At 37.5% G+C, this 27,285-nt stretch overlaps 1 protein-coding gene across 11 annotated transcripts in view; it reads right to left on the bottom strand.

Annotated features, from left to right (window-relative positions):
- The window catches only part of EXOC6 (exocyst complex component 6), a 190,444-nt gene that overhangs the window by 68,235 nt on the left and 94,924 nt on the right, over positions 1 to 27,285 (bottom strand). For 10 of the 11 annotated variants that reach the window (XM_060405010.1, XM_060405012.1, XM_060405015.1 and 7 more), the window contains exons 16-18: positions 21,756 to 21,867; positions 21,094 to 21,228; positions 9,911 to 10,090 (exon numbers count right to left, since the gene is read on the bottom strand). In XM_060405010.1, the coding sequence (XP_060260993.1) occupies positions 9,911 to 10,090; positions 21,094 to 21,228; positions 21,756 to 21,867 (427 nt within the window). Of the gene's footprint in view, positions 1 to 9,910; positions 10,091 to 12,372; positions 19,045 to 21,093; positions 21,229 to 21,755; positions 21,868 to 27,285 lie in introns of those variants that run through there. The other variant, XM_042238887.2, reaches the window with a different exon arrangement.

The following is a 27,285-nucleotide window of genomic DNA, read 5'->3' as shown; positions in this document are numbered from 1 at the left end:
GAAGTCACCCAGAAGACAGATTAAACAGAGAAGAGAAGGCAACTGCCCATTACATGCTACCAGGGAGCTACAGTGGAGCTGGGAGCCAGCTTGGTATCAGAGGTCCAGTTGTGCACATGAGAGAGGACAGATGCCAGAAATGCAATGGGAAACAGGGTAAGTAACTAAAGATCTCTAGAACAACTGTGCCAGTGATCCCCTAACTACAGAGCACAAGCATTTTTCCACAGTGAGAGAAACTTTAGAGGGAGAGGTGAGACTCCTGGTGTAGGTAGAAAAAAAGAGAGAGAGAGAGCAAGAAGGAGGAGGCGGCGGGGGGGAGGTGTTGTGACAATGGAAAGAGGGGCAGTGATGGCTACACAATTTATGGAGCTCAGTGCAAAATGAAAATGTGGGGTCCCTTGTCCAAAAATCTGTAAGAATTTCAAGATGCCAGCAAAGCACCTAAGCACGTGCAGAACCTTTCTAACCTCAGGACCATGTGCCATAGCACATGTTACACATCCATGAAGTCAGCCCTGAAGAAAGGAAACCACAATCTCATGGACAGCTCTATATCTGCTCACTCTAAGGTTAAGAATCCTAGGCAAAGTGCCTCCCAAATTTAAAAAATTTCCAGTCAGATTCCTAACTAAGAGGGAAAAAAAAATCTATCAAAAAATAGAGTATTTATACAGTAACAGAGTAAACGCAAATCAGTGTTTCAGGCATTCTTTGTTAAAAGAGAATGAGAAGAACAAAGAAAAATCCTATTCAAGGGTAATACAGATAATTCAAGGAGCAGAAAATATCCTTTAAAAAAACCTTGCAGTGACTTCCCTGGTGGACCAGTGGCTAAGGCACTGTGTTCCCAATGCAGGGGGTCCAGGTTCGATCCCTGGTCAGGGAACTAGATCCCACATGCTGCAACTAAAGAGGCCTCAGCAGCCAATTTAATTAATTAATTAAAAAAAAAAAAACCAACATCTAACACCTCAGGGAGATTTGAAAGATAATATATACATTTTTTAAAAAAGAAAGAACAGTATTCTATAAGAAAAGAACACATTTAAAACAGAGTGACTCCTTAAAAATTAAAATATATAACTAATAAAATATTCTCTAGATGGACTGAAAATAAAATTGAGAACTCCTCCCAAAACAGAGAACAAAAAGAGAGATAGGAAATGAAGGAAAAGATAAAAGATAAAGAAGATCAGTCTAGGAACTCTAACATCTAGTTAAGAGTCCAGGAAAGAGAGAACAGAAAAGTGGAGGGAAAATATTATCTGAAAAATAATAAAAGAGAAGCTTCCTGTGCTGAACTTCCCCTTTGACAGAAAGGGGTCATTGAATAAAGAGCTAAGTAAATGAAATAAAAGCTTACATCTCCTCACATTATCATGACATTTTAGAATATTAAAGAATAAAAAATAGATCCTAAAACCTGGATGCCAAAAGACAATGGTAGAATGCAACAAAAATCGTCGGAGAAAAACTATTCAACCTAGAATTACTAAACTATCAATCAAACACAAGGACAGAGAAGATATTTCATGATATGCAAGGACTTAAATAGGAGAAAGTTACCGTGGCAGTTTAGCAAAACCAACCAGTAAAGCACTAAAAACACTTGAAATCCATGATACAGTTTCCAACTCTGGAGATCACAGAAAGAAAGTCCCAGGTAAACAGCTATACAGCAATTCTAGAGAGCAACTGGTACAAAGCGGAGACAGAGGCCTCTGTAGCAGTCAGAAAACATCAGATGAAGAATTGACAGAGAGAAGGGTAGGGAGGCTAATGTCTTTATTGTACATAGAAGCAAATTAAGATACTGACTAAAGAAAAGGAACAAAAAATAGTATAACTATTTTATATAAAGGAGCGATAAACCTAAGAAATAGAACATCAAAGTGAAGAAAAAGGACGAAGTGAGAAGTCGCTACTGAATACATGTGCCTTATCTTTCTTAGTAAGGACTCACAAGATATTCTCTCTTTAAGATAACCACCAGAAGAAATGAAAACGTATGGTGAAATGGTAGTCTGTGGTTGGGGGAGATGGGAAGGCTATTTTCCATCCCAAAGACTTCTGGGATAACTGACTTATTACCATGTATACATATTAACTGAAGCAAATTTTTAAAATAACCTTTATTTTTAAAATATTTTTTAAAAAGCAGCCTTCATTTTTAGTTCTATGAAATGAAACATATTAATTAGCAAATTAACTCAGAGTCTGAATGATTTGTCAACTTACATAATGTTGGTTAACTGGAATAATCAGGCCTAGACCGTGAATCTCAGGATTTTCAATATAGTACTGCATCTCCAGAAAAAAATTCTTAAGAGTATGGTTTTAAAAGTTAGACACTATCCATTTCTATCTAAATCATGCACCTTCGTTCACTGGATATATATACTTATTTCTCACAGAAAGCATAATGTTTTTTAAACGGTTTATGGAAATTAAAAGTGCAAATTTAAAAGTTAGTGGCACTAGGTTCATTATTTACACATATCCCTTAGTGGTTGTAAATCAATAAAACATCTTTATTTTAACAAACACATCACTAGCATATATGAAAGAAACGGTAACTACTGTTTCCAGTGGATCACTGCTGGGTCTTTAGGTGGTACTGTATTCACAGTAAGCGATTACTGAGTTCTACTTGGCAGTCATGAATTACTAAATAACTGCAAGCTGCTCAACAATATCTTGTATTTATAGACTTGTAAGTGGTGAGTGAATGCGGAATGCTTTTAAAAATTTAACAGTGAATGGTTTTAAAATTCAAAATTGAATGGTTTTCAAATTTTCTAGCTAATATAAAATCTTATTTAAAAACCACAAAGCTTGCTTACAAGTCAGGCTTAAAAGTGTTATAAATGCATTAGAAAAAGATGACTTGTAGAACACATGTCAAAATGTTAACAGTAATTTTTCTTTTAAAAGATAACAGAAGATAACTTTTTAAAAATTTTATTCTTTACTGAGCAATAGTTTTTAACTGTCAGGAAAAAATGATCAGAAACAAGAAAGTTCACTTACACATTTGAAACAGTAAACATTGCTGATTTCAACAGTACTGATTTGGGGATAAAATAATATTTATATCATGCAATAATCACACTTCACTGACATTAGCCAGCATCTGACCATTAGCCACTGTAAGCACTGTAAGCAGTCAAGCTGTAACAATTATTCAAATAAATATACTTTATAGTGAATATCTTTAAAAATTAATGAAGAAGTCTTTAAAATGCTATATAATACAAAAGCACAGAACTCAAAACTAAATAATACAAGCCAAAAATATAGGCATAAATACAAGAAAAAAAACTGTAATGATACTGAACTAAAACTAATACTATAAAAAGCTTTAAAACAACAGAGGAAGAAAGAAGAAGGAAAGATAAAATATTTATTAATAGGGGCTACTTTATGTCAAGCACCCTGCCAGCCAACTATTCTACACATGACTTTATTTCATTCTCTGCTAGTGCTATGGGTGACTGTGTTGAAGCTGAAACTCCAATACTTTGGCCACCTGATGTGAAGAGCTGACTCTTTTGAAAAGACCCTGATGCTGGGAAAGATTGAGGACAGGAGGAGAAGGAGACGACAGAGGATGAGATGGTTGGGCTGTGTCACCAACTCAATGGACACGAGTTTGGGTGGGCTCCTGGAGTTGGTGATGGACAGGGAAGCCTGGTGTGCTGCGGTTCATGGGGTTGCAAAGAGTCGGACACGACTGAGCGACTGAACTGAAGGGAACTGAAGTCCTATGGGGAAAATGGATTATGTCTATTTTGCAGAAGTAAAGGAGTTCAGAGAAGTTAAGCAACTTGCCAGGACTCCACAGCCAGGAAGTTAAAAATCTCAGGTTCAAACATAAGTCCTTCTAACTCTACAGACCACCCTGTGCTCTCTTCCCTTCATCACTCTGGTCCCTAAGAACAGTAACATATAAGTGGGCTTAACTCTGAGTCATTAAATGGTAAGTTTCCTGAAGACAGATAATATATTTAGTAGGGAAGTTTAACATTCTGGGTATGGGGAAATACTTGTCATTATTACAAATATTGCTTTTTCAGTTACTGTTAATTCCTGTGGCCAGCAGAGAGCCTGGCTTCTCTGCTAGAGCACAGGGAAATGCAGATGAGGAGATAATCTAACATGGAAGCAAGACACAGGCTTTTCATCCTCTGCACGGGCTTGCTGGCTGACTCTTAAGAGAAACAGGTGAGGACAATAATATACCAGTTCTCTCACCCATTCAACCATAGAGACTGGAGGCATTTAAAGTAGACATTATTGGTGACCTTCCAAATTCTACAGCTTCCTACCACAACTACAGTGGTAAAGAGAAAAGAGAAAGACAATGAAGTTCTTTCTCTAAGCTCCATCAAAACCATTATCATTCACTAAGTTCTATTGTTCTCATACCCTGTGAGAAGAGAACAAAATGCTATCCGGTGGATTATAACTTTTCTAGAATCAATGAAACCTTTACTAGGCAATGTGGTCAGCAACAACAAGTCATGACTCTGATGGGAAAAATAATCTTTTGCAACAATCATAGGGACTTACAAAAAGTAAATATGCAGTGAAGTTAAGAATGGAGCTTTTAAACTGACAGTCTTATGTACTTTTTTTTCAGGGATGGGGTGAGACAGTTATCTTTATCCTACAGGATCTACTTGTCTGTCCAATTACTTGCAATACTGGCCAACACTTGCACTATTTGAAAGAGTGACCCTTGGTTTCACAGCTCCCATTGACTCTAACTCATGGCACTGTTTATTAACCCTGTCAAAATCAAGAATCACGGAGCCAGAGCCAGCTCCTCCCCATAATTTTTCATGGATAACTAATTCTACCTAAGCTGGTTGACTTGGGACTGGCTGACTGTGATGAAAAAATACCTTATGAAGATTCTTTTAGTTTGAGAGACTCCAAAACTGGGCCCACTCTCTATCTGGGTCCAAAGGTAACTGAAGATGACGGATTATTTTTAGCTTAAAATATTTAAATTAAAATGGCAGCTTATACATCGCCATATATTGCTTAGAAAAATAATGCATTTAATAACACTGTTTTTTGCTTGAAAGAACACAAACTAACTGAATATTTTATACAATTTCAGCATTTCAGAGAATTAATATACTCAGCCATAATAATCAATCTTGCTAAAATTTACCATAGTCAACAACTTAATATTTTTGCTTGGGAATTATGCTTTGAGTTCATCCCTTGAATAAGAATATACTGTATTAGTACCATTTTTTTCTTTTCCTAACTGTAAACCATAATTTTCTTATTTGGTTATGTCCTATATATTGCTGTTGTTGAATTTGTTGGTCTACATTTTATAAAAGTGAACTTTCCTTGCAGAAACACCCATGTTAGTTGGGATTTTAGATAAAAATCCAAAATGGCACACACTCACCTAAAACTACACAAAATATTGTTATAGATCAGGTGAGTGACAGGAGTCTGTCATTCTCAACGTCAGCAGAGTATGTGCTATGAAAAAGCAGGACTTCCCTCTAGATGTCAGCCACCTGAGGTAAGGCATTTACCCCAAACATCTCTAATATACAATCTCTCTTAACCTCACCTGAGCTAGGCACAAAACCCTTACCCATCATCTCACGTCACCCTGTGAAGCACATATCGCAACACAGACACAAGATGTGTACCTGTGTATGCGTGCACGCATGAGCAAGGTGTTTACTTGTGAGAACTGGTTTTGGCTGGAAGCACAGAGATTTATACTGACAAGGTGAGTGCAAATTAATTCAATAACTATTTAATGCATACTTTTTTGAAATTGTTGTAATACTGTTTAGTTGCTCAGTCATGTCCAATTCTTTGTGACCTCATGCACTATAGCCCACCAGCAACTCTGTCCATGGGATTCGCCAGGCAAGAATACTGGAGTGGGTTGCCATTCCCTTCCCCAGGGGATCTTCCTGACCCAGGGATTGAACCCGGGTCTTCCACACTGCAGGCAGATCCTTTACCAACTGAGCTACTAGGGAGGTGGTATTAAAATTATATATATAATACACAGGTTCCCTTTTTCAACTGAAGAAATAGTGAGGAATATAGTATCAACCCTGGGTAAGCTTCTAAAGGCTCTTTGGCACAGATCCACTATAAAAATCTCTAAGAAATTCTTCTATTTTTAAGCAATACCGTCCTTCAAATATTCTAACTGGCCCTTTGATAGAGAAATAGATGGGGAGAATAACGTCTTTTTTTTTCTTTTCATTTTAAACAAGGAGATGGTTAGAGGCAGTTGGGTAGGCTTCACATTTAACTTTTTTGTGTCCACCTGTATCTTATTATGATATTAAAAAGGTAAAAATTTCTTCCTACTTTTTTTGTACAAAACTATTACATTCACATTTTAACAGTAGTTCTGTTAGTTTAGAGTATAACTAAAGAGAAAATGTGGATCAGAATAAACTGTGGACAATTCTGAAAGAGATGGGAATACCAGACCACCTGACCTCCTCTTGAGAAATCTGTATGCAGGTCAGGAAGCAACAGTTAGAACTGGACATGGAACAACAGACTGGTTCCAAATAGGAAAAGGAGTACATCAAGGCTGTATATTGTCACCCTGCTGATTTAACTTCTATGCAGAGTACATCATGAGAAACGCTGCGCTGGAGGAAGCACAAGCTGGAATCAAGATTGCCAGGAGAAATATCAATAACCTCAGATATGCAGATGACACCACCCTTATGGCAGAAAGTGAAGAAGAACTAAAGAGCCTCTTGATGAAAGTGACAGAGGAGAGTGAAAAAGTTGGCTTAAAGCTCAACATTCAGAAAACGAAGATCATGGCATTTGGTCCCATCACTTTATGGGAAATAGATGGGGAAACAGTGGTTACTTTATTTTGGGGGGCTCCAAAATCACTCCAGATGGTGACTGGAGCCATGAAATTAAAAGACGCTTACTCCTTGGAAGGAAAGTTATGACCAACCTAGATAGCATATTCAAAAGCAAAGACATTACTTTGCCAACAAGTGTCCATCTAGTCAAGGCTATGGTTTTTCCTGTGGTCATGTATGGATGTGAGAGTTGGACTGTGAAGAAAGCTGAGTGCCGAAGAACTGATGCTTTTGAACTATGGTGTTGGAGAAGACTCTTGAGAGTCCCTTGGACTGAAGGAGATTCAACTAGTCCATCCTAAAGAAGACCAGTCCTGGGTGTTCATTGGAAGGACTAATGCTGAAGCTGAAACTCTAATACTTTGGCCACCTCACGTGAAGAGTTGACTCATTGGAAAAGACCCTGATGCTGGGAGGGATTGGGGGCAGGAGGAGAAGGGGACAACAGAGGATGAGATGGCTGGATGGCATCACCAACTGGATGCACATGAGTCTGGGTGAACTCTGGGAGTTGGTGATGGACAGGGAGGCCTGGCGTGCCGTGGTTCATGGGGTCACAAACAGTTGGACATGACTGAGCGACTGAATTGAACGGAATGAGAAAATGTGCATCCCATTATCCTCTGTTTCGTCTTGCCTACCTTTTTCTTTCTTTGGTAGTGCCACTAGTCTTGTCGGATCTTAGTTCCTCTACCAGTGATTGAACTGGGCCCCCAGCAGCAAAAGCATGGACTCTCAACTACTGGATTGCCAGGGAATTCCCTTTGCATCCCTCATAGGAAGAATCCAGTGTTTCAGCCTACTCACACTCAAATAATCTGTTCATCAACAGATTATTCAAGATGTAAATGTACTATGACTACATAACAGGATGGAGCAATGCTCCTGTTCTACTTTTAGTCTCTGGTCTACAAATATCCAATAATTTCTTGGCCTTTTCTAAAAGAAAAGTCACTGATCATACTGAAGTAGTTTCATGAAAACTACTTCTATCAGTTTATTTCTAGTTAAGAATATGTTGTCAGTTTCAGGGCTTTGTTTTGGCTTTGGTGGGAAGCCAGTTGTAAGGTATCTGAGTTAAAAAGTAAAACAAAGTAAAGTTTCAAACAATTGATTAAAGAGGTATCATGATTCCTTTTCTCAAACTATACTACAAAGGCATACTAATCAAAACATGGCATTGGTATAAAAACAGACACACCGAACAGTGGAGCAAAATAGAGAGTCCAGGAATAAACCCACACATACACGGACAACTAATTTATAGCAAAGAAGCCAAGAACATACAATGGGGAAAGGAGAATCTCTTCAATAAACAGGGTTGGGAAAACTGGGCAGCCATACGCAAAAATATGAAACTAGACCACTATCATATACTATACATAAAAATTAACTCAAATCGATTAAAAACTTGAAACTGGACTTCCCTGGTGGTACAGTGGATGGGAGTCTGTCTGCCAATGCAGGGGACACAGGTTTGATCTCTAGTGGGAAGATTCCACATGCCACAGAGCAACTACAGCCCGCACACCACAACTACTGAGCCCACACTTGAGATCCCATGAGCCACAACTACCGAAGCCTGAGTGCCTAGAGCCTATGCTCCACAACAGGAGAAGCCACCTCAGTGAGAAGCCTGTGTACCACAAGGAACAGCAGCCCCCACTCATGGCAACTAGAGAAAGCCCATGAGTAGCAACAAAGACCCAGCACAACCAAAAATATATGAATAAAAAAACTTAAAAAGACTTGAAATTATAGAGCTCCTATAAGAAAACATAGGAGGTAACCTCCCTGACATTGGCCTTAGCTGTGTTTTTTTTAGATCTGACTCCAAAGGTAAGAGAAACGAAAGCAAAAATAAACAAATGAGACTCCATGAAACCAAAAAATGTTTTCTGTTGAAGAAAACCATCAACAAAATGAAAAGCAACCCACCAAATAGGAAGAGATTTTTGCAAATTATATACAATAGCAGTTAATATCCTTGCCGTATAATGAACTCAAATAATTCAACAACAAAAAACCCAACAACTCAAAAACTGGGCAGAAGATCTGAAGAGCCATTTCTCTAAAGCCATTTTGCTGGCCATACAGATGGCCAGCAGGCACATGAAAAGATGTTCAACATCCTAACCATGAGGAAAATGCAAATGAAAACTTCAATGAGATATCACCTCACATCTATTAGAATGGCTATTATATATAAATAATAAAAAAACAGAAACAATAAGTATTGCATAGAATGTGGAGAAAAGGGAACCCCCATATGCTGTTGGTGAGAATGTAAACTGGTGTAACCACTATGGAAAATAATATGGAGATTCCTCAAAAAATTAAGAGTAGAACTGCCATATGATCTAGCTATTTCAGTTGTGTATATTTATTTGAAAAAAAGGAAAAGTACTAATTTGAAAGTATATACACCACTATGATCACTGAAGCATAATTTACAACAGCCCAAGATATGAGAACAACCTAAGTGTCCATGAATGGATAATGAAAATGTGCCATATATATATATACAACAGAATGCCACATAGTTATAAAAAAGGAAGGAAATCTGGCCACTGCGACAACATGGATGGACCAGGAGGCTATTATGCTAAGTGAAATAAGTCAGATTGAGACAGACAAATACCATAGGATTTCATTTTTATGTAGAATCAAACAAAACAAAAACAAACTCATAGATACACAGAACAGACTGGTGGTTACCAGAGGGTTAGGAGCTGGGGGAGGGTGAAGTAGATGGTAACTAGATTTATGATAGTGGTCACTGGAGTGTTCACAAATACCAATTTATAATGTTATATACCTGAAATTTATATGATGTTATATACCAATTTTAACTCAAAAAAAAGTCAGATTAACATTTTTCAGAAATTTATTTACAGAAAAGGAAATATTCAAACTAGGAAGTAGTTTAAACAAGTAAGCCTCCAACTAAAACTGAATTCTAAAATATATTTTAGTAAGCAAAATTATAACAAGTTTTTGACATTATTTATACTTACAGGCAAATGAGTAAACACTTGAAAGATGCTTCTCAAAAAATTAATAAGATCCATTAAATAACCACTAGCTCTTCCATCTGGCTCAGACATTGTCCAGTCATAATCAGCAAGCTGAACAAATTCATCAATTTTTTGATTAAGCTTGGTATATATTTCTCCCTCTGCTGCATGTCGGGCATCCTGACAGGATACAACAAAACAAAAAGTGAAAAATAAGTTATAGAATCAGGTAAATAAACAAGTTTTCTTAAAATTCCAAATTTTGTTTTTTATATTTCTTTGGTTTAATATTTTAAACATTTATTCAAAATCCAATAAAACTGTAGGATTTCTGGTTGAAAGTACTCTATTTGACATCACTTTTTTCCTCCAACTTCACTTTTACTTTTTTTGTCTTTATTTGGTAGTATAACTTATCAGTTATCAATTCTGAACTGTTCTCACAGCTCTAAGATCCTGGGAGAGACAGAAACGGAAAACAAAAGTTGTCAAGAATGCAGACGACGTATATCCACTGACTCACTGAGGGAAATTAAGTGGGACTATCACATCAGAAATGCTGTTTTGAGGAGAAAAGGCCCACCCCCCACCCACTGCTACCCCAAAAAGGTTAACTTCTCAAGAGAAAAGAAATGGAGTGATGAAAAAAAGCAGAGTAAGAATACTCAAACATTTTCTGATCCATTAAAGCAACAAGAAAACTAGCAAAAATTGTCAAAAATCAATTTTTCCAGAGGTCTGGAAATTAACTCAAAGCCTGCAGCAATTCAAGCAGCATCTACTCATGAAAAACTGCTGAACCTTGGTATGGAAACAAGCTCTGTGATGTTTTAATGTGCCCCTTTTCACTTTTCCTCACTAGCTCCAGGTTCACAGTATCCTTGAAAATCAATATCCCACAGTCAGTGAGTCAGTTCAATTGCTCAATCCTGTCCAACTTTTTGCGACATCATGAATCACAGCACGCCAGGTCTCCCTGTCCATCACCAACTCCCAGAGTCCACCTAAACCTGTGTCCATTGAGTCAGTGACGCCATCCAACCATCTCATCTTCTGTTGCCCCCTTTTCCTCCTGCCCTCAATCTTTCCCAGCATCAGGGTCTTTTCAAATGAGTCGGCTCTTCGCATCAGGTGGCTAAAGTATTGAAATTTCAGCTTCAACATCGGTCCTTCCAATGAACAACCAGGACTGATCTCCTTTATGATGGACTGGTTGGATCTCCTTGGAGTCCAAGAGACATGCAAGAGTCTTCTCCAACACCACAGTTCAAAAGCATCAATTCTTCGGTGCTCAGCCTTCTTCACAGTCCAACTCTCACATCCATACATGACCACAGGAAAAACCACAGCCTTGACTAGATGGACATTTGTTGGCAAAGTAATGTCTCTGCTTTTGAATATACTGTCTAGGTTGGTCATAACTTTCCTTCCAAGGAGTAAGCGTCTTTTAATTTCATGGCTGCAATTGCTATCTGGAGTGATTTTGGAGCTCCCCAAAATAAAGTAACCACTGTTTCCCCATCTATTTCCCATGAAGCGATGGGACTGGATGCCATGACCTTCATTTTCTGAATGTTGAGCTTTAAGCCAACTTTTACACTCTCTTCTTTCACTTTCATCAAGAGGCTCTTTAGTTCTTCTTCACTTTCTGCCATAAGGGTGGTGTCATCTGCATATCTGAGGTTATTGATATTTCTCCTGGCAATCTTGATTACAGCTTGTGCTTCCTCCAGCCCAGCGTTTCTCGTGATGTACTCTGCATAGAAGTTAAATAAGCAGGGTGACAATATACAGCCTTGATGTACTCCTTTTCCTATTTGGAACCAGTCTGTTGTTCCATGTCCAGTTCTAACTGTTGCTTCCTGACCTGCATACCGATTTCTCAAGAGGCAGGTCAGGTGGTCTGTATTCCCATCTCTTTCAGAATTTTCCACAGTTTATTGTGATCCACACAGTCAAAGGCTTTGGCATAGTCAATGAAGCAGAAATAGATGTTTTTCTGGAACTCTCTTGCTTTTTCCATGATCTAGCGCATGTTGGCAATTTGATCTCTGGTTCCTCTGCCTTTTCTAAAACCAGCTTGAACATTTGGAAGTTCATAGTTCATGTATTGCTGAAGTCTGGCTTGGAGAATTTTAAGCATCACTTTACTAGCATGTGAGATGAATGTAATTGTGGTAGTTTGAGCATTCTTTGGCATTGCCTTTCTTTGAGATTGGAATGAAAACTCACCTTTTCCAGTCCTGTGGCCACTGCTGAGTTTTCCAAATTTGCTGGCATATTGAGTGCAGCACTTTCACAGCATTGTCTTTCATTATCTGAAATAGCTCCACTGGAATTCCATCACCTCCACTAGCTTTTTTCGTAGTGATGCTTCCTAAGGCCCACTTGACTTCACATTCCAGGATGTCTGGCTTTAGGTGAATGATCACACCATTGTGATTATTTGGGTCATGAAGCTATTTTTGTATAGTTCTTTTGTGTATTCTTGCCACCTCGTCTTAATATCTTCTGCTTCTGTTAGGTCCATACCATTTTTGTCCTTTATTGAGCCCATCATTGCATGAAATGTTCCCTTGGTATCTCTCATTTTCTTGAAGAGATCTGTAGTCTTTCCCATTCTGTTGTTTTCCTCTATTTCTTTGCACTGATCACTGAGGAAGGCTTTCTTATCTCTTCTTGCTATTCTTTGGAACTCTGCATTCAAATGGGTATATCTTTCCTTTTCTCCTTTGCTTTTCACTTCCCTTCTTTTCAGAGCTATTTGTAAGGCCTCCTCAGACAACCATTTTGCTTTTTTGCATTTCTTTTTCATGGGGATGTTGTTGATTCCTGTCTCCTGTACAATGTCATGAACCTCAGTCCATAGTTCATCACGCACTCTATCTATCAGATCTAGTCCCTTAAATCTATTTCTCACTTCCACTGTCAGGCATTTGATTTAGGTCATACCTGAATGGTCTAGTGGTTTTCTCCACTTTCTTCAATTTCAGTCTGAATTTGGCAATAAGGAGTTCATGATCTGAGCCACAATCAGTTCCCGGTCTTGTTTTTGCCGACTGTATAGAGCTTCTCCATCTTTGGCTGCAAAGAATATAATCAATGATTTCGCTGTCAACCATCTGATGATGTCCATGTGTACAGTCTTCTCTTGTGTTGTTGGAAGAGGGTATTTGCTATGACCAGTGCATTTTCTTGGCAGAACTCTATTAGCCTTTGCCCTGCTTCATTTTGTACTCTAAGGCCAAATTTGCCTGTTACTCCAGGTATGTCTTGACTTCCTACTTTTGCATTCCAGTCCCTTATAATGAAAAGGACATCTTTTTTGGATGTTAGTTCTAGAAGGTCTTGTAGGGTTCATAGAACTGTTCAACTTCAGCTTCTTCAGCGTTACTGGTCGGAGCATAGACTTGGATTACTGTGATATTGAATGATTTGCCTTGGAAACGAACAGAGATCATTCTGTCGTTTTTGAGATTGCATCCAAGTACTGCATTTCAGACTCTTTTGTTGACGATGATGGCTACTCCATTTCTTCTAAGGGATTCCTGCCCTCAGTAGTAGATATAATGGTCATCTGAGTTCAATTCACCCGTTCCAGTCCATCTTGATTCCTAGAATGTCCAGTTCACTGATTCCTAGAATGTCAATGTTCACCCTTGTCATCTCCTGTTTGACCCACAACAGTGGTAAAAACCTGTGTTGGCCTGTCAGCGAACACAGCAGGGGGAGAATGAGTTGGCACTCCTTTAAAGCCATATTCCCAGAGAATTATCGTGAGTAGATCTATCTGGTGATTCCCTGGAAGACTCCACTTGCAGAGATGTCTTTACATGACCTAAAAACAGGACTGCTGAGAGCAAAAAGCCTTTTTCCTGGGGGCATTTTTTAAAAACATTTAGAGGCAATTGTGTAACATCACAGACACTTTAGGTGGCAGATAACAACTAGGGTACACCTAAGCGAGCCAAAAAGCTTAAAAGGAAAAACTGGGGAATGAAATGTCCATAGATGGCTTTGAAAAGCTCTGACATATTCCTGGGAAGGTAGAAGACTGTGTACATGTGTAGGGCTGTGAATATACTCCAGAAAGACCTGAGAAAGCTCCAAGCTCTCATTTATAGCTGACCCTGAAGTTCTGTGCAAGAAGGATGTGAAGGTTAACGCAGAGGTGTCAAATGCCTGATTGCTGAAGGCATGCCCCAATAAATACAGAGAGTCCCTCAAAAAGACTGGGAGACTGATTGGTTCCAGATTTTTATGGAAATCTGTGTCCAATCATTAGCTGGTCACTAAGCTAACTAAGCAGAGACTTCAGTGGCCACAGATGACAAAAAATACAGACTTTACGGAATTAATTCAGAAAAGTCATGAAACAACCAACCACCTACCAGGAAGAAACAACAAACCTTGGGGAGAAAGGAGAATCTGATTATCAGAATTGCCACATTACAATACGGCTTTATTTTTAATTTTCATTGACATATAATTGATTTACAATGTTGTGTTAGTTTCAGATATACAGCAAAGTCAATCAGTTATACATACATATCCACTCTTTTTAAAGATTCTTTTCCCATACAGGCCATTACAGAGTACTGAGTAGAGTTCTCTATGCTATAGAGTAGGTTCTAATTAGTTATCTATCATAGTGTACATATGTCAATCTCAATCAATATGTCAATCTCAATCTCCCAGTTTCTCTCTCCCCCACTTATCCCGATGACCATGTTTGTTTTCCACATCTATGATTCTACTTTTGTTTTGTAAATAAGTTCATTTGTACCCACTTTTAAGGTTTCACATATAAGCAATATCGTATGGTATTTATCTGTGTCTGACTTACTTCACTCAGTATGACAATCTCTAGATCCATCCATAAATGTCTAGATTTCAATAAAATTTACAAGTTGCACAAAGAAACAAGAAAGTATGAGATATTGGACTTATAAGACAAAGGTTTTAAATCAGTCTTTAAAATAATCAAAGGACTAAAGGAAAATATGAGAACAATACCTGACAAAATTAACTGTATAAAGAGATAGAAACCACTTGAAAACAAAGAACCTAATAGAAATTCTGTAGTTGAAAAATACAATAAATGAAACAAACAAACAAAATCAGGAGTTCAACAGCAAATCTGAGCAGGCAGAAGACAGAGACGATTTGATCAACAATATAAACCAACTAACAGACATCTATTGAACATTCAACATTAGCAAACCGTGCACTAGTCTCAAAGGAACATGGGACACTATGCACAACAGAGCAAATGTTAGGTCATAAAACTCCTTAAAGCGAGGTTCCCCAACAAGGCCATCTAGCAAGAAGTGAACAGCTACGAACCTAAAATCATCTACCTCCCACTTCACCCCATCCCCACCTGTAGAAAAGGCGTCTTCCATGAAAAAGTCTCTGGTGCCAAAAAGCTAGGACTGGGGCTTTAAAAAACGGATAGCATACAAAGTATGTTCTCTGACTACAATGGAATGGATATTTCTGGCAAAACTAATACTTACTGGCAATCCCTTGGTGGTCCAATGGTTGGGACTCCATGCTTTCACTGCTGAGGACGCAGGTTCAATTTCTGGTCATGGAATTAATATCCCATGAGCCATGCATCATGGCCAAAAAGCAAAACACACACACACACACACAAACCTAATACTATTTAAATTCATATCTTGACTAAGAGGAGACCTAAGTATCACCCACCATTATCAGTCACATACATTTGAACACAATTTAACCTAATGTATCATTTATATCATGTCCTATGAATTAAAGCAGTATAAAGACACTGAGACATCTTTCACCCTCAAAGATCTCACAATGCAGGAAGAGAATCAATATTACAAAACATGATTAGTGCTGCTGCTGCTGCTAAGTCGCTTCAGTCGTGTCCAACTCTGTGCGACCCCATAGACAGCAGCCCATCAGACTACCCCGTCCCTGGGATTCTGAAGGCAAGAACACTGGAGTGGGTTGCCATTTCCTTCTCCAATGCATGAAAGTGAAGAGTGAAAGTGAAGTCACTCTGTCGTGTCCGACTCTTAGCGACCCCATGGTCTGCAGCCCACCAGGCTCCTCCGTCCATGGGATTTTCCAGGCAAGAGTACTGGAGTGGGGTGCCATTGCCTTCTCCTACTGAGGTTCAATCCCTGGGTTGGGAAGATCCCATGAAGAAGGGAATGGCTACCCACTCCAGTATTCTTGCGTGGAGAACTCCATGGACAGAGGAGCTTGGCAGGCTACAGTCCACAGGGTTGTGAAGAGTCAGACACAACTGAGCAAAAAACATTTTCACTTTTATCAGAGGAATAAAACAAAGCAGGCTGAGGGACTTCCCTGGTGGTCCAATGGTTAAGATTCTGAGCTCCCCAAGCAGAGGCCTGGGTTTGATACATGGTTGGGGAACTAAGATCCCACATGCCTCTGGCCAAAAAACCAAAACATAAAACAGAAGCAGTATTGTTACAAATTCAGTAAAGGCCTTTTTTTTTTTTTTTTAAAAAAAAAGGTCCACATCAAAAAAATTAAAAAAAAAAAAAGAATAGAAAGAAAGAAGCACACAAAAAGATTTCATTATATCTTTTCTTTGTATTTATATACTAGAATACACGAGTTATTTGGTAAGGTATTCCTAAAGAAATGATAACTAATTATCACTTATGAGACTGTTACGAAAATCATTTTGGACTTCCTAGAAAGCAGTACTACAGTTGAAACCAAAACACTCTCAATCCTTATGATCTGATTAGAAAGTCAAGAACACATCAACTAACTCCTAAATTAAATTTTAAATGAATCAGCTTATAAACAAAGCAACTAATTTCTTCTTTGCTTCTTAAGGGGCTTCCCAGGTAGCACAGCAGTAAAGAATCTGCCTGCCAATGCAGGAGGTATTAACAGATGCAGGTATGATCCCTGGGTCAGGAAAATTCCTTGGAGTAGGAAATGACAACCTACTCCAGTATTCTTGCCTGGGGAATTTCATGGACAGAGGAGCCTGGCGGGGGTCCCAAAGAGTTGGACATGAATGAGCGCATGCACGCACATGTGTGTATGCACACACTCACACACTCTCTCGTATGCACACACTCTCTCACACACACGAATGAGTGCACGCATGCACACTCACTCTCTCTCTCTCTCTCATGCACACACACACTCTCTCTCTCTCTCCCTCTCTCACACACACACAGACACAGACACAGACACACACACACACACACACACGCACACTACTTGTTAAAGAAATAGTGCCCTCTGGAGGCAGAAACATATCTCACATAAGAACTTTTTTATTTCAACATACAAAACTTAAGTGATATCATACTATCAGCGGTTCTTGACCACAGATGTGCAACAAAATCACTCAAAGAACTATTTTAAATGGATATATGCACAAACTCCATGCTAGTCCTCAGATACTATAAGCACATGTGTTTTAAATAAAAGATAAGTAGTAATATCACTGAAAATTTTAGTAAACATCTATGATTTATTGTCTACTATCTTTTCTCCCTTCGTGGAAAAGTCTGCAAATACATTTTGGAAAAATCACTCTGCCCTCATTCACAGTTCCATTTGGCCTTGGATAGAACTGAATCTCTATCTAGTGCCAAGGTTGGATCCTGATGAGCTGATCATCCTTTTAACTCACAGGGAGTTCCATAGCAGCTAGCCATCTGCTTTTAGATGAATAGAGCATGAGGATATAAGGTTTAAAATAGTGACCTTGGAGCCATATAGTCTGAACACGAGGCCCAAACTACATAAAGCAGAGTTAAAAATTAAAAGATGGAGGGACTCTGGACACTCAATTATACTTTAGGTTTTCCTAAGTTGTCATTCTCTGTATTTGCCTATTACTCCAATTTTGGTGGCAGCAGTGTGGTCTGTGATTTCACTTCTCTGAAAGATCACGGAAGAGTTGATATTTTCACAATCTTTTCAGCTTTTCACTTGTCGGGACAGAGTGACAACTTCCTAGCTCTTTACATGCCAGATTGGAAAAATGGAAGTCTGTGTTCACTTTTTAATAATAATTGAGCTATATCTATTTATAATTAGTGCCTGTAAAAATTGTGTATGTTTATATATGAATGTTACTTTTTTTTTTAAGTGTTTTTTAGAGTCCATGTACCATGCCCTTGCTCCATAGGAGGAAAATTTCAAGTCCTTAATCAAAGATAATTCACCACTATCACTTTAGCCATAATAAAAAAAAATTTGCTACATACTCATCAACAGATTAAAAAAGGCAAACTGACGAAGAATCCCAAGTATATACTTTCTAGGAACTTACACCTGCAATTACTGTCAGGACTCAAAAGGAAAGACCTCTTCAGGGTGGCAGGTTGGAAATGCTTCATGGAGCAAAGTTAGAGAGCTCTGATGCCAAAGAAAAAGAACTGGGCCATCCTCTACTACACAGATTAAAAGGGGAACGCTATTCCTGCTTTCCCCTCTGTTCTGATGCAAATCTTTCTAGTTAGAAGTCTTATATTAGCTTCAAGTAACTCTCAGTGTGGGTCCACGTTAATTTTTAAAAACTGCAGTACTGCTGAAGGGCAGGAACCCTTCAGTGCAGATTTAGTACAATCACTCACAGATTTAGTACAATGAAAGGCAAGCTAACGAGACAGTCTATACAGTATTTCATAAAGTAAACAAATATATAAAATCAAGCACTTTGTATATGCATATGTGGGGTTTTAGAGAGGAAGCAAATGGATGTATGGGTAAAAGGATCATGCATACAAATGCTTATTTCTATAATCATTAAGTAACTTAATAGGAATATGCTTGATCAGGCCGTTGGACTGAAAAGAATTAGGCTGAAGAGGTTAACTAAGCAATCCATGCTAATGTCTGTAATCAAAACTGTACTTTAATCATCTACAGACTACTCACTATAAATGGAAATTCCCCCAATCTCCCTCAGGAATTCACTTTAATATTGATTTAACAATTCTACCTGTTGAATTGCTTTCTTGTATCACAGTTTAAGATAAATAATTCCTCTTGAAACAGATCAAAGGCAGAATTGAAGAACACTTAATCTTCACATATTGAGCTTGAAATAGCTCTTGTTTTTATATCATCAAACAGAAACGGTTTCCTAAGTTCTGTGTGAAAATAAAAAATAAACAATAAAAAATAAGGACGTTCTACTATTTGGACAAGCTGAACTTGATTTCCTGATTTCCAAGGAAAGTCAAGGAGTATATCTTATGACAGTTGTACTTTCAGCTAAATATCTACAACTTAAGGACCACTGGCAATATGGACCAGAGCTAACATTTCTAAATGTTTCCTCCCAACAGGATGATTTTGAGAAGTATATGTAGTTCCAGGATTCCTTAATCTAAAGCATCATGTTCCAGTATCTGTGGCACTCCGACTTACAACTGGTAAGAAAAATTGCTTGACGATCCCTTGATCGATGCATTTCATGTTTTAATCAGAGTATCAAGTTAGCCTATTAAATATAATGCCAATCGTTAAATATGCTTACAATTCCAGTCCCCAGTAAATCCCTTCTTGACACCATATGAGTAACACATGGACGTAAGGACAGAAAACAATAAAGAAAAAGGATTGTATAAAATCTAACATTGAAGCAAAGAATCAATCAGTCTGTGGATAAATAAATGTTCATAAACTTGTGGAATCTCCTTCTATATTATGGTACTTATTATATCGTATTTTCAAGTGTATTTTTACAGTTTTCCCTCCTGAGCTCCTTGAGGGCAGGGATTCATTTCTCTATTTTCAGCACCTAACAGAGCTCTCAGAGCACAGATCAGGTACAACAAACGGCACTGCATTGAGTATCCCCTTTAATCCTCATAATAACTGTATGACACAGATAATATATTACTACTCTAATTTTATAGATAATAAACCCAGGAGTCATTAAAATGAAAGAATGTGGCACAGTCGCACAGTAGCCTAACTCCAGAGTATATGTTTGCCATTACTGTACTATTTGCTGCTGTTCATGCAGTCGTGTCCAACTCTTTGTGGCCCCACGGACTGCAGCATGCCAGGCTTTCCTGTCCCTCACCTTCTTCTGGAGCTTGCTCAAACTCACGTCCATTAAGTTGGTGATGCCATCCCATCATCTCATCCTCTGTCATCCCCTTCTCCTCCTACCTTCAACCTTTCCCTGCATCAGGGGCTTTTCCAATGAGTCAGTTCTTCGTATCACGTGGCCAAAGTATTGGAGCTTCAGTGTCGGTATCAGCCCCTCCAATGAATATTTAGGATTTATTTCCCTTAGGATTGACTGGTGTGCTCTCCTTACAGTCCAAGGGACTCTCAAGAGTCTTCTCAAACACCACAGTTCAAAACTGAATAAACGAATGCCTGTTTTGTCCAGCTTCTATCTCAGTTGTAGCAAATAATTTTATTAATTTGTCCACTCAGATATCATCTGCATTTGTGTCTTATGGATCAGGATGACTACATGTGCTTAAGGATCATCAGAGGAGCAGATTTGGGACTCAGGCTGCTAATTTTAGAAAACTAAGGGTCTTCTCTTAACTTAACACTTTCAAAGTCTGATTACTGTTAATGTTCAGTTCAGTTCAATCACTCAGTCGTGTCCGACTCTGCGACCTCATGAATCGCACCATGCCAGGCCTCCCTGTCTATCACCAGCTCCCAGAGTTCACTCAGACTCATGTCCATCGAGTCAGTGATGCCATCCAACCATCCCATCCTCTGTCGTCCCCTTCTCCTCCTGCCCCCAATCCCTCCCAGCATCAGAGTCTTTTAGAGAGGAGCCTGGCTGGCTATGGTCCATGGGATCACAAAGAGTCAGATATGACCAAGCGACTGCTGCTGCTGCTGCTGCTAAGTCACTTCAGTCGCGTCCAACTCTGTGCGACGCCATAGACGGAAGCCCACCAGGCTCCCCCGTCCCTGGGATTCTCCAGGCAAGAACACTGGAGTGGGATGCCATTTCCTTCTCCAATGCATGAAAGTGAAAAGTGAAAGTGAAGTCGCTCAGTCGTGTCTGACTCCTAGCGACCCCATGGACTGCAGCTGACCAGGCTCCTCCGTCCATGGGATTTCCCAGGCAAGAGTACTGGAGTGGGGTGGCATTGCTGTCTCTAAAAAGTATGCTTACAGTGATTGAAATAAAAACTTTTGGTCAGATTTTTACATACCTTAAAAGTAGAAAGCCCATAAAGTCTTGTGGTATGGACAGTTTCTTGAGAAATATTTGTAATGTTAGTTATAAAGTCCTCAAGGTATTTGCAGGCTTGTTCTAGGTGTGTGGTATTTATGATGATTTGCACTAGCTAGAAAATAGAAAATATCTCCAGTAAAATGCAGGTTATATGTATATAAAGTCATTACATTTTTAAAAACAGGATTATTACTTTCAGCAACTGCACCATTTCTGCATAATTATAGCAGTATGGGATATAATTGATTATCTGATATCAAAAGCCTGCTACAAATACTGCTTATGAAAGCTATCATTAAAAAAAAGTCTATCAATTAATTTAAAATAACTTTTCAAGATACTTTTTCAAATTTTATACGTTCACAAAGTTAAAAAAGAGTATTTTCACTTCATGTAAAGTCTGACAAACATAAATCTCCATATACCTTCTAACATCTTCAACTATCCACCATTCTCCATGTAAACCCTTTTCCCTCATCACACTTGAATTTACAATGAGATTTTTGTTTTAAAACAAATCCACTTCTATCAATAAATTTAAAATGAAAAATTAGTTTTATAGGATGATGTTCAGCAATAAATTTGTAATAATTGTTTTCTACAATGAAACATTTAGCTATAAATATCTTTTTAACCTACCTCTGTCAAACCTATATGAGGTTTTTTAATAAGATTCAGTAAACAGCTACTCAAAGTTCTGGTCAGCAGCAGATTTGTAGATTTTCTAAGCATATCATCTATTTCTGTTGAGCTAAAAACAAAGGTTGATATCATTAAGCTTTCCACAAGGGTTACAGTTAGTTAGTTTCCTAAATAATTTAATGCAATTTACTAAAGTAACTTGCTCCAATTTTTAATATTGTTATATAAATTACAATCATTCATATTTATTAACTCACATATTTCAGTTCAACTTAGTTTCATAAAAAGGATACTTGCCATAAATGAAAATGTTCATTTATAGAAAAATTTAACTGTATTCAATCAACTGTTACAGTAAAACCACAGGGTACTTAGTATAAGGAAATAAAACTATTCTTAAATTATGACTCCACTGTGTGACAGCCAATGACACTTTATATATGTGTATATAAAGATACTTTATATATACTATAGTTAAAATTATTTTTAAAATACAAATTGATGTGAACTCTCTGGATATAATTAATTGCTAGATTCAATTTTAATATAACTAAGCTATCCATTTCCACTGAGTTTTTGTTTTTTTTTTTTAAGATTCTAAGAAATTAACTGCCTAATACTAGTTTTAATTTGGGAGAGGGAGGAACTAACCTTATGTTTCTTAGCATCCTAAATATTGCTAAAAAACGGACTAAAAAGACTATTTTCTTCTAACCACTAGGCCTTTAATTTAAGTAAATAATGATGTATTTTTTTGGTATACAGCCTCATAACCAAAACAATTAAGCTGTGTCCTAGATCAAGTTTTCACAGTCTTAGCACTACTGACATACATACAGGCTAGACAGTTCTTTGTTGTAGGGCTGTCCTGTACCATTGAAAGATGTGTAGCAGCATCCCTGGTCTCCATCCACCTGATGCAAGTAGCATTCTTTCCCCTAGTCGTGACAACCCAAAATGTCTCTAGATGGTGTCAACTATACCCTGGGGGAATAAACTGCCCCAATTGAGACTCACTGCCTCAAATACAGTCTAACATTTTAGTTTTAGCACCCTTTTACTTTTTATTTTATTAAAATATTACTCTTACAAATCTATGAAGCACAAATATTTACTAGTTTATATTAATATTTATTTTAAATATGCAAATAGAGCATGATTTGATAGATCACAGGTAACTTTCACTGCTATCCTAATGTTCTCCATTTTAATGTAGGTATTCTTCCATTTCTACCAACCCTAATCCTGGCAGACCTGAGGAGACTATGTCTCTCTCATTCTTTGCATCTGAAGTCAACACTGCCCAGGCAATGTATATAATTTCAGTAGGGTTTCAGGGTTACACAGCAGCAAACTAACAGAAAACTAATCTATCAATAGTGTCCCTAGAACAAGCAACGTACTCACGCTGATAAAAAGGAGGTGGTTGCCAACTCCTCTGGTTTCTTTTCTGACACACTCAAAATTATGCTTAAAGACACCTTGTATAGCATCCTTTTCAGATGAAAAGTTATCCATGACAGATAATGTCTTTTAATTCCCCTGAACTTCCTTGAATCCTGAATCAATATGTCTTTTTCTTCCATAAGTAAAAGCAGAGAAAGAAAACCTATCAGCACCTATGTCCTATTGGTACTGGTAAGATTTACCCAACAATAACCAGGATTTCCCCAACAAGGCTTTTATCCTAACTAAGCAATTTTTTCCCTTAACTCTTTGTCTTTTGAGATTATAACTTGTACTCTTCCTAATTTTTAAATAGCATTTCACAGTAATTAAATCTTAATATACAATAAATCTCCTAAGTTATGTTATAGCTTAACCTTTTATGAAAGCTGAAAATTTCTTAAAGGTCATATTAGAGACAGATGTTTCCGCTGCAACCAAATAACGGAGACTTTGGAGTTTCTTCATGAAGTCATTTCATTCACTGGCCCTGCTTTTATTCACATATAAAAAGAAACCCAAACATTTTTTCTGTAAGAGCTCTAAAGCATCTTCTTGTTCTAAAAATTTAACTGCAAAATATGTTTAAACAAATAAAAGAGTTTTAAACACACACAGTTATTTTCCACAACTCTTTTACTGACAAATTAAAAAAAAAAAAAAGCAACTCCAGTAGCTCAATTTTAGGTCACAGATATAAATTTTTTAAATAAAAATACATGTCAAAAGGCTGATAATCAAGAATAAATTTATATGCTTTCATATTAACTATGCTGTTTCTGTATTCTGAGGTAGTTATTACTTCATTAACAAAACGAAAATAGACAATGTACTTAGTAAATCTAATTTTTTAAAAATGTAAGCATAAAAAAATAAAAACGTAAGCATAAATGCCTTGCAAGATATATAACGCAGTTATCAGAGTTAATGAGAACTGAATACTGAAGTAACAAAATGACAATATTTTTATCAAGAAGAGAAGGAAAAACTAGAAAATCTTTCCTGCTGTGGCATTAATATACAACATTTACCTTTTAGAATGCTAGGAGTTCGTACATAAAAAGAATCAGAACTGAGGGGAAGTAGGGAAGCTTTTGGGAAAATTACACATAATATTGTGACTAATGGCTTTTATCTTTGGTATTACACATGCTGTAAAAAAAAATCAAATAACAATAGAAATCCATTGCCTCTCCTCTGTAAAGAAACAAAATAAAAGTTAATTCTAAGATGCTAAATTTCTATACTTCCTACCAATTAACAATATCTTAACTAAGTATCAGTCCTGTATTTCAGGAATCAACAGTTAGATTAGATAATAAAAAATACTTGTCAGGATATATATATTATACATGATACCCAGTGTTAAAGTAATCTATATTTAAAGGAAAAATGAGGGGGACCAGTTTATAGATTCAGGATTGCAGCTTCAAGAATAATTCTACAATATAACATTTGAGCCAAGTTGTAGGATGACTGTTGAGATACTTCTTTTTTCTCCTTTTCACTTGCATACCTTACCCCAAAGTAAAAAATGAATGTATGCATTGTTATTTTCAAAGGTAACTATAACCAGAATCAATTTGAGTCTATATAAACAAAGTTAAGTCCACCCAAGTGTAAGTCAAATTCTTTTTTGTCCCTTAGCTTCTTCATCTAATTATTCATAAATACTCTAATTTTAGGGCTCCTAAACACTTTTTTGAGTGTGTGTGTATGTGTGTGTGCAATGCCTTTCTATTAATTATAGTGAATGAGTTTTACTAGATAATTCTTATATGGACAATTTCATATATGCATTTAAGATAAAGACAAATCTGACATGCACAGATTTATCATAAATACCACAGAAGCGCCATCTACCAAGTGCATGATTAAAATAAAAAAAAAACAAAGAATATTAATAAAACCCAAAGAATATCTAAAATCATGATATTAAATTGATAAAAATTCACTTTACATATGGAAAATTATTCATATGAAACAATTCAGGTGAATCAAAGACAGTTATAAATTGGTGCAAACTCAGGAGTGCAATAAAAATAACCTCTGAATCAAATAATGCAGCCGATGGCATTCAGTTAATGAATACAAAATAATGCTAACAGTCCATCTAAAGTCAATCTGGAATCATGATCTGTTTTTATGGTATCAGTGAAAATGAAAGTGAAAAGTCACTCAGTCGTGTCTGACTCTTTGTGACCCCATGGACTATACAGTCCATGGAATTCTCCAGGCCAGAAGACTGGAATGGGTAGCCTTTCCCTTCTCCAGGAGATCTTCCCAACCCGGGGACTGAATCCGGGTCTCCCGCATTGCAGGTGGATTCTTTAACAGCTGAGCCACAAGGGAAGCCCCATGGTATCAGAATCACTACCAAACTGATTATATATTTCTAAAAAAGCTTGTTAACTTACACTGACTCATAAAATCTGTGACTTGTGATACTGATGAGAGAAATTTGCACAGATAACTATCTTTTATATCATGAAACATTTCTCACTGACATTCTGATCTGTACTACAAAGTGATATGGGGGAAGAAAGACATCACCAAATGATATGACAAAAACAAGGAAATCACTAGATATGAAAGAATTGTTTGATCTGAGCAATCAAAATATATGTTTTGTAATACACTTTGTGTTTTGAATTAAAATAGTGAATGCAAACATTTAATTGTGTTTATATTCTCTATGTTAGCATTTTGTTATATGAAGTTCTTTCTATCCCCAAATAGTAAACTGGGGGTTGAAATGCAAGTTTTTTATAGTCTTCATTTTGGAACAAATTCACATGACAGACAGTAAAGCTAATAGGTGATTTAGTTATTGTAATTTAGGTTTTCAAGTTCAAAAGACAGCACAAAAAAAACCTGAGAATGTAACACTGCATTGTTTCAGTCGCTAAGTCGTGTCCACCTCTTTGCGACCTCATGGACCATAGCCTACCAGGCTTCTCTGTTCATGGAATTTCCCAGGCAAGAATACTGGAGTGGGCCGCCATTTCCTTTTCCAGGGGATCTTCCTGACCCAGGGATTGAACCTGCATCTCCTTCGGCTCCTGCACTGGCAGGCAGATTCTTTACCACTGAGCTACCAGGGAAACCCAGTGCTCTTTTTAGATATTTTATATAGAGTGTATATAAGTCAGATGGTTCAGTGGTAAACAATCTGCCTGCCAATGCAGGAGCTGCAGGAGATGTGGGTTCGACCCCTGGGTTGGGAAGATCCCCTGGGAAAGGAAATGGCAACCCACTCCAGCATTCTTGCTGGGATAGTCCCATGGACAGAGGAGCCTGACAGGCTACGGTCCATGTGGTAGGTAGCAAGAGTCAGACACGACTGAGTGACTGAGCATACACGCAGGTATATATGTCAATCCCAATCTCCCAATTCATCCACCCCCCACTTCTGCCCGTGGTAACCATAACTTTGTTTTGTAATCTGTGCCTCTATTTCAGCTTTGCAAGTAAGCTCATCTGAATTATTTTTCTAGATTCCATATATAAGCAGCATTGTATGGTATTTGTCTTTCTTTTTCTGACTCACTTCACTCTGTATGACAATTTCTAAGTCCATCCATGTTGCTGCAGATGCCACTTTCTTCCTTTTATGGCTGAGTAATATTTAATTATATATATGCACCACATCTTCTTTATCCATTTCTCTGCTGATGGACATTTAGGTTGCTTCCATGTCCTGACTGTTGTAAATAATAATCCTAAACACTTTTTATATGTTTGTTCCTTTTCATCACTACCGATCCTGACTACTTCAAGTCTTTCTTCATCTATCTTGAGCCACTGCCTTTACCAATTCAACATGACTATTTCTTCATCCCCTCTGACCGACCATCCACACTGAGGCCAGAGTAAACTTTCTAAAATATTCATTTTTTAGTTTAAAATACTTCAACAGTTTCCCAAAGCCTGTATTTAAAATGTAAACACAAAATATGTCATTTTTTAGTTTAAAATACTTCCAACAGTTCCCCAAAGCCTGTATTTAAAATGTAAACACTCCCAGCTCTAGTCCCACATCTAATACTGTAGTAATCCATCCTGTTTTATGCCTTATGTG

The sequence above is a fragment of the Ovis aries genome, chromosome 22, assembly GCF_016772045.2.
Source record: "Ovis aries strain OAR_USU_Benz2616 breed Rambouillet chromosome 22, ARS-UI_Ramb_v3.0, whole genome shotgun sequence".
NCBI classification, from domain to species: Eukaryota; Metazoa; Chordata; class Mammalia; order Artiodactyla; family Bovidae; genus Ovis; species Ovis aries.
The sequence above is the reverse complement of the archived record's forward strand: the minus strand, read 5'-3'. Positions and strand labels throughout refer to the sequence as shown.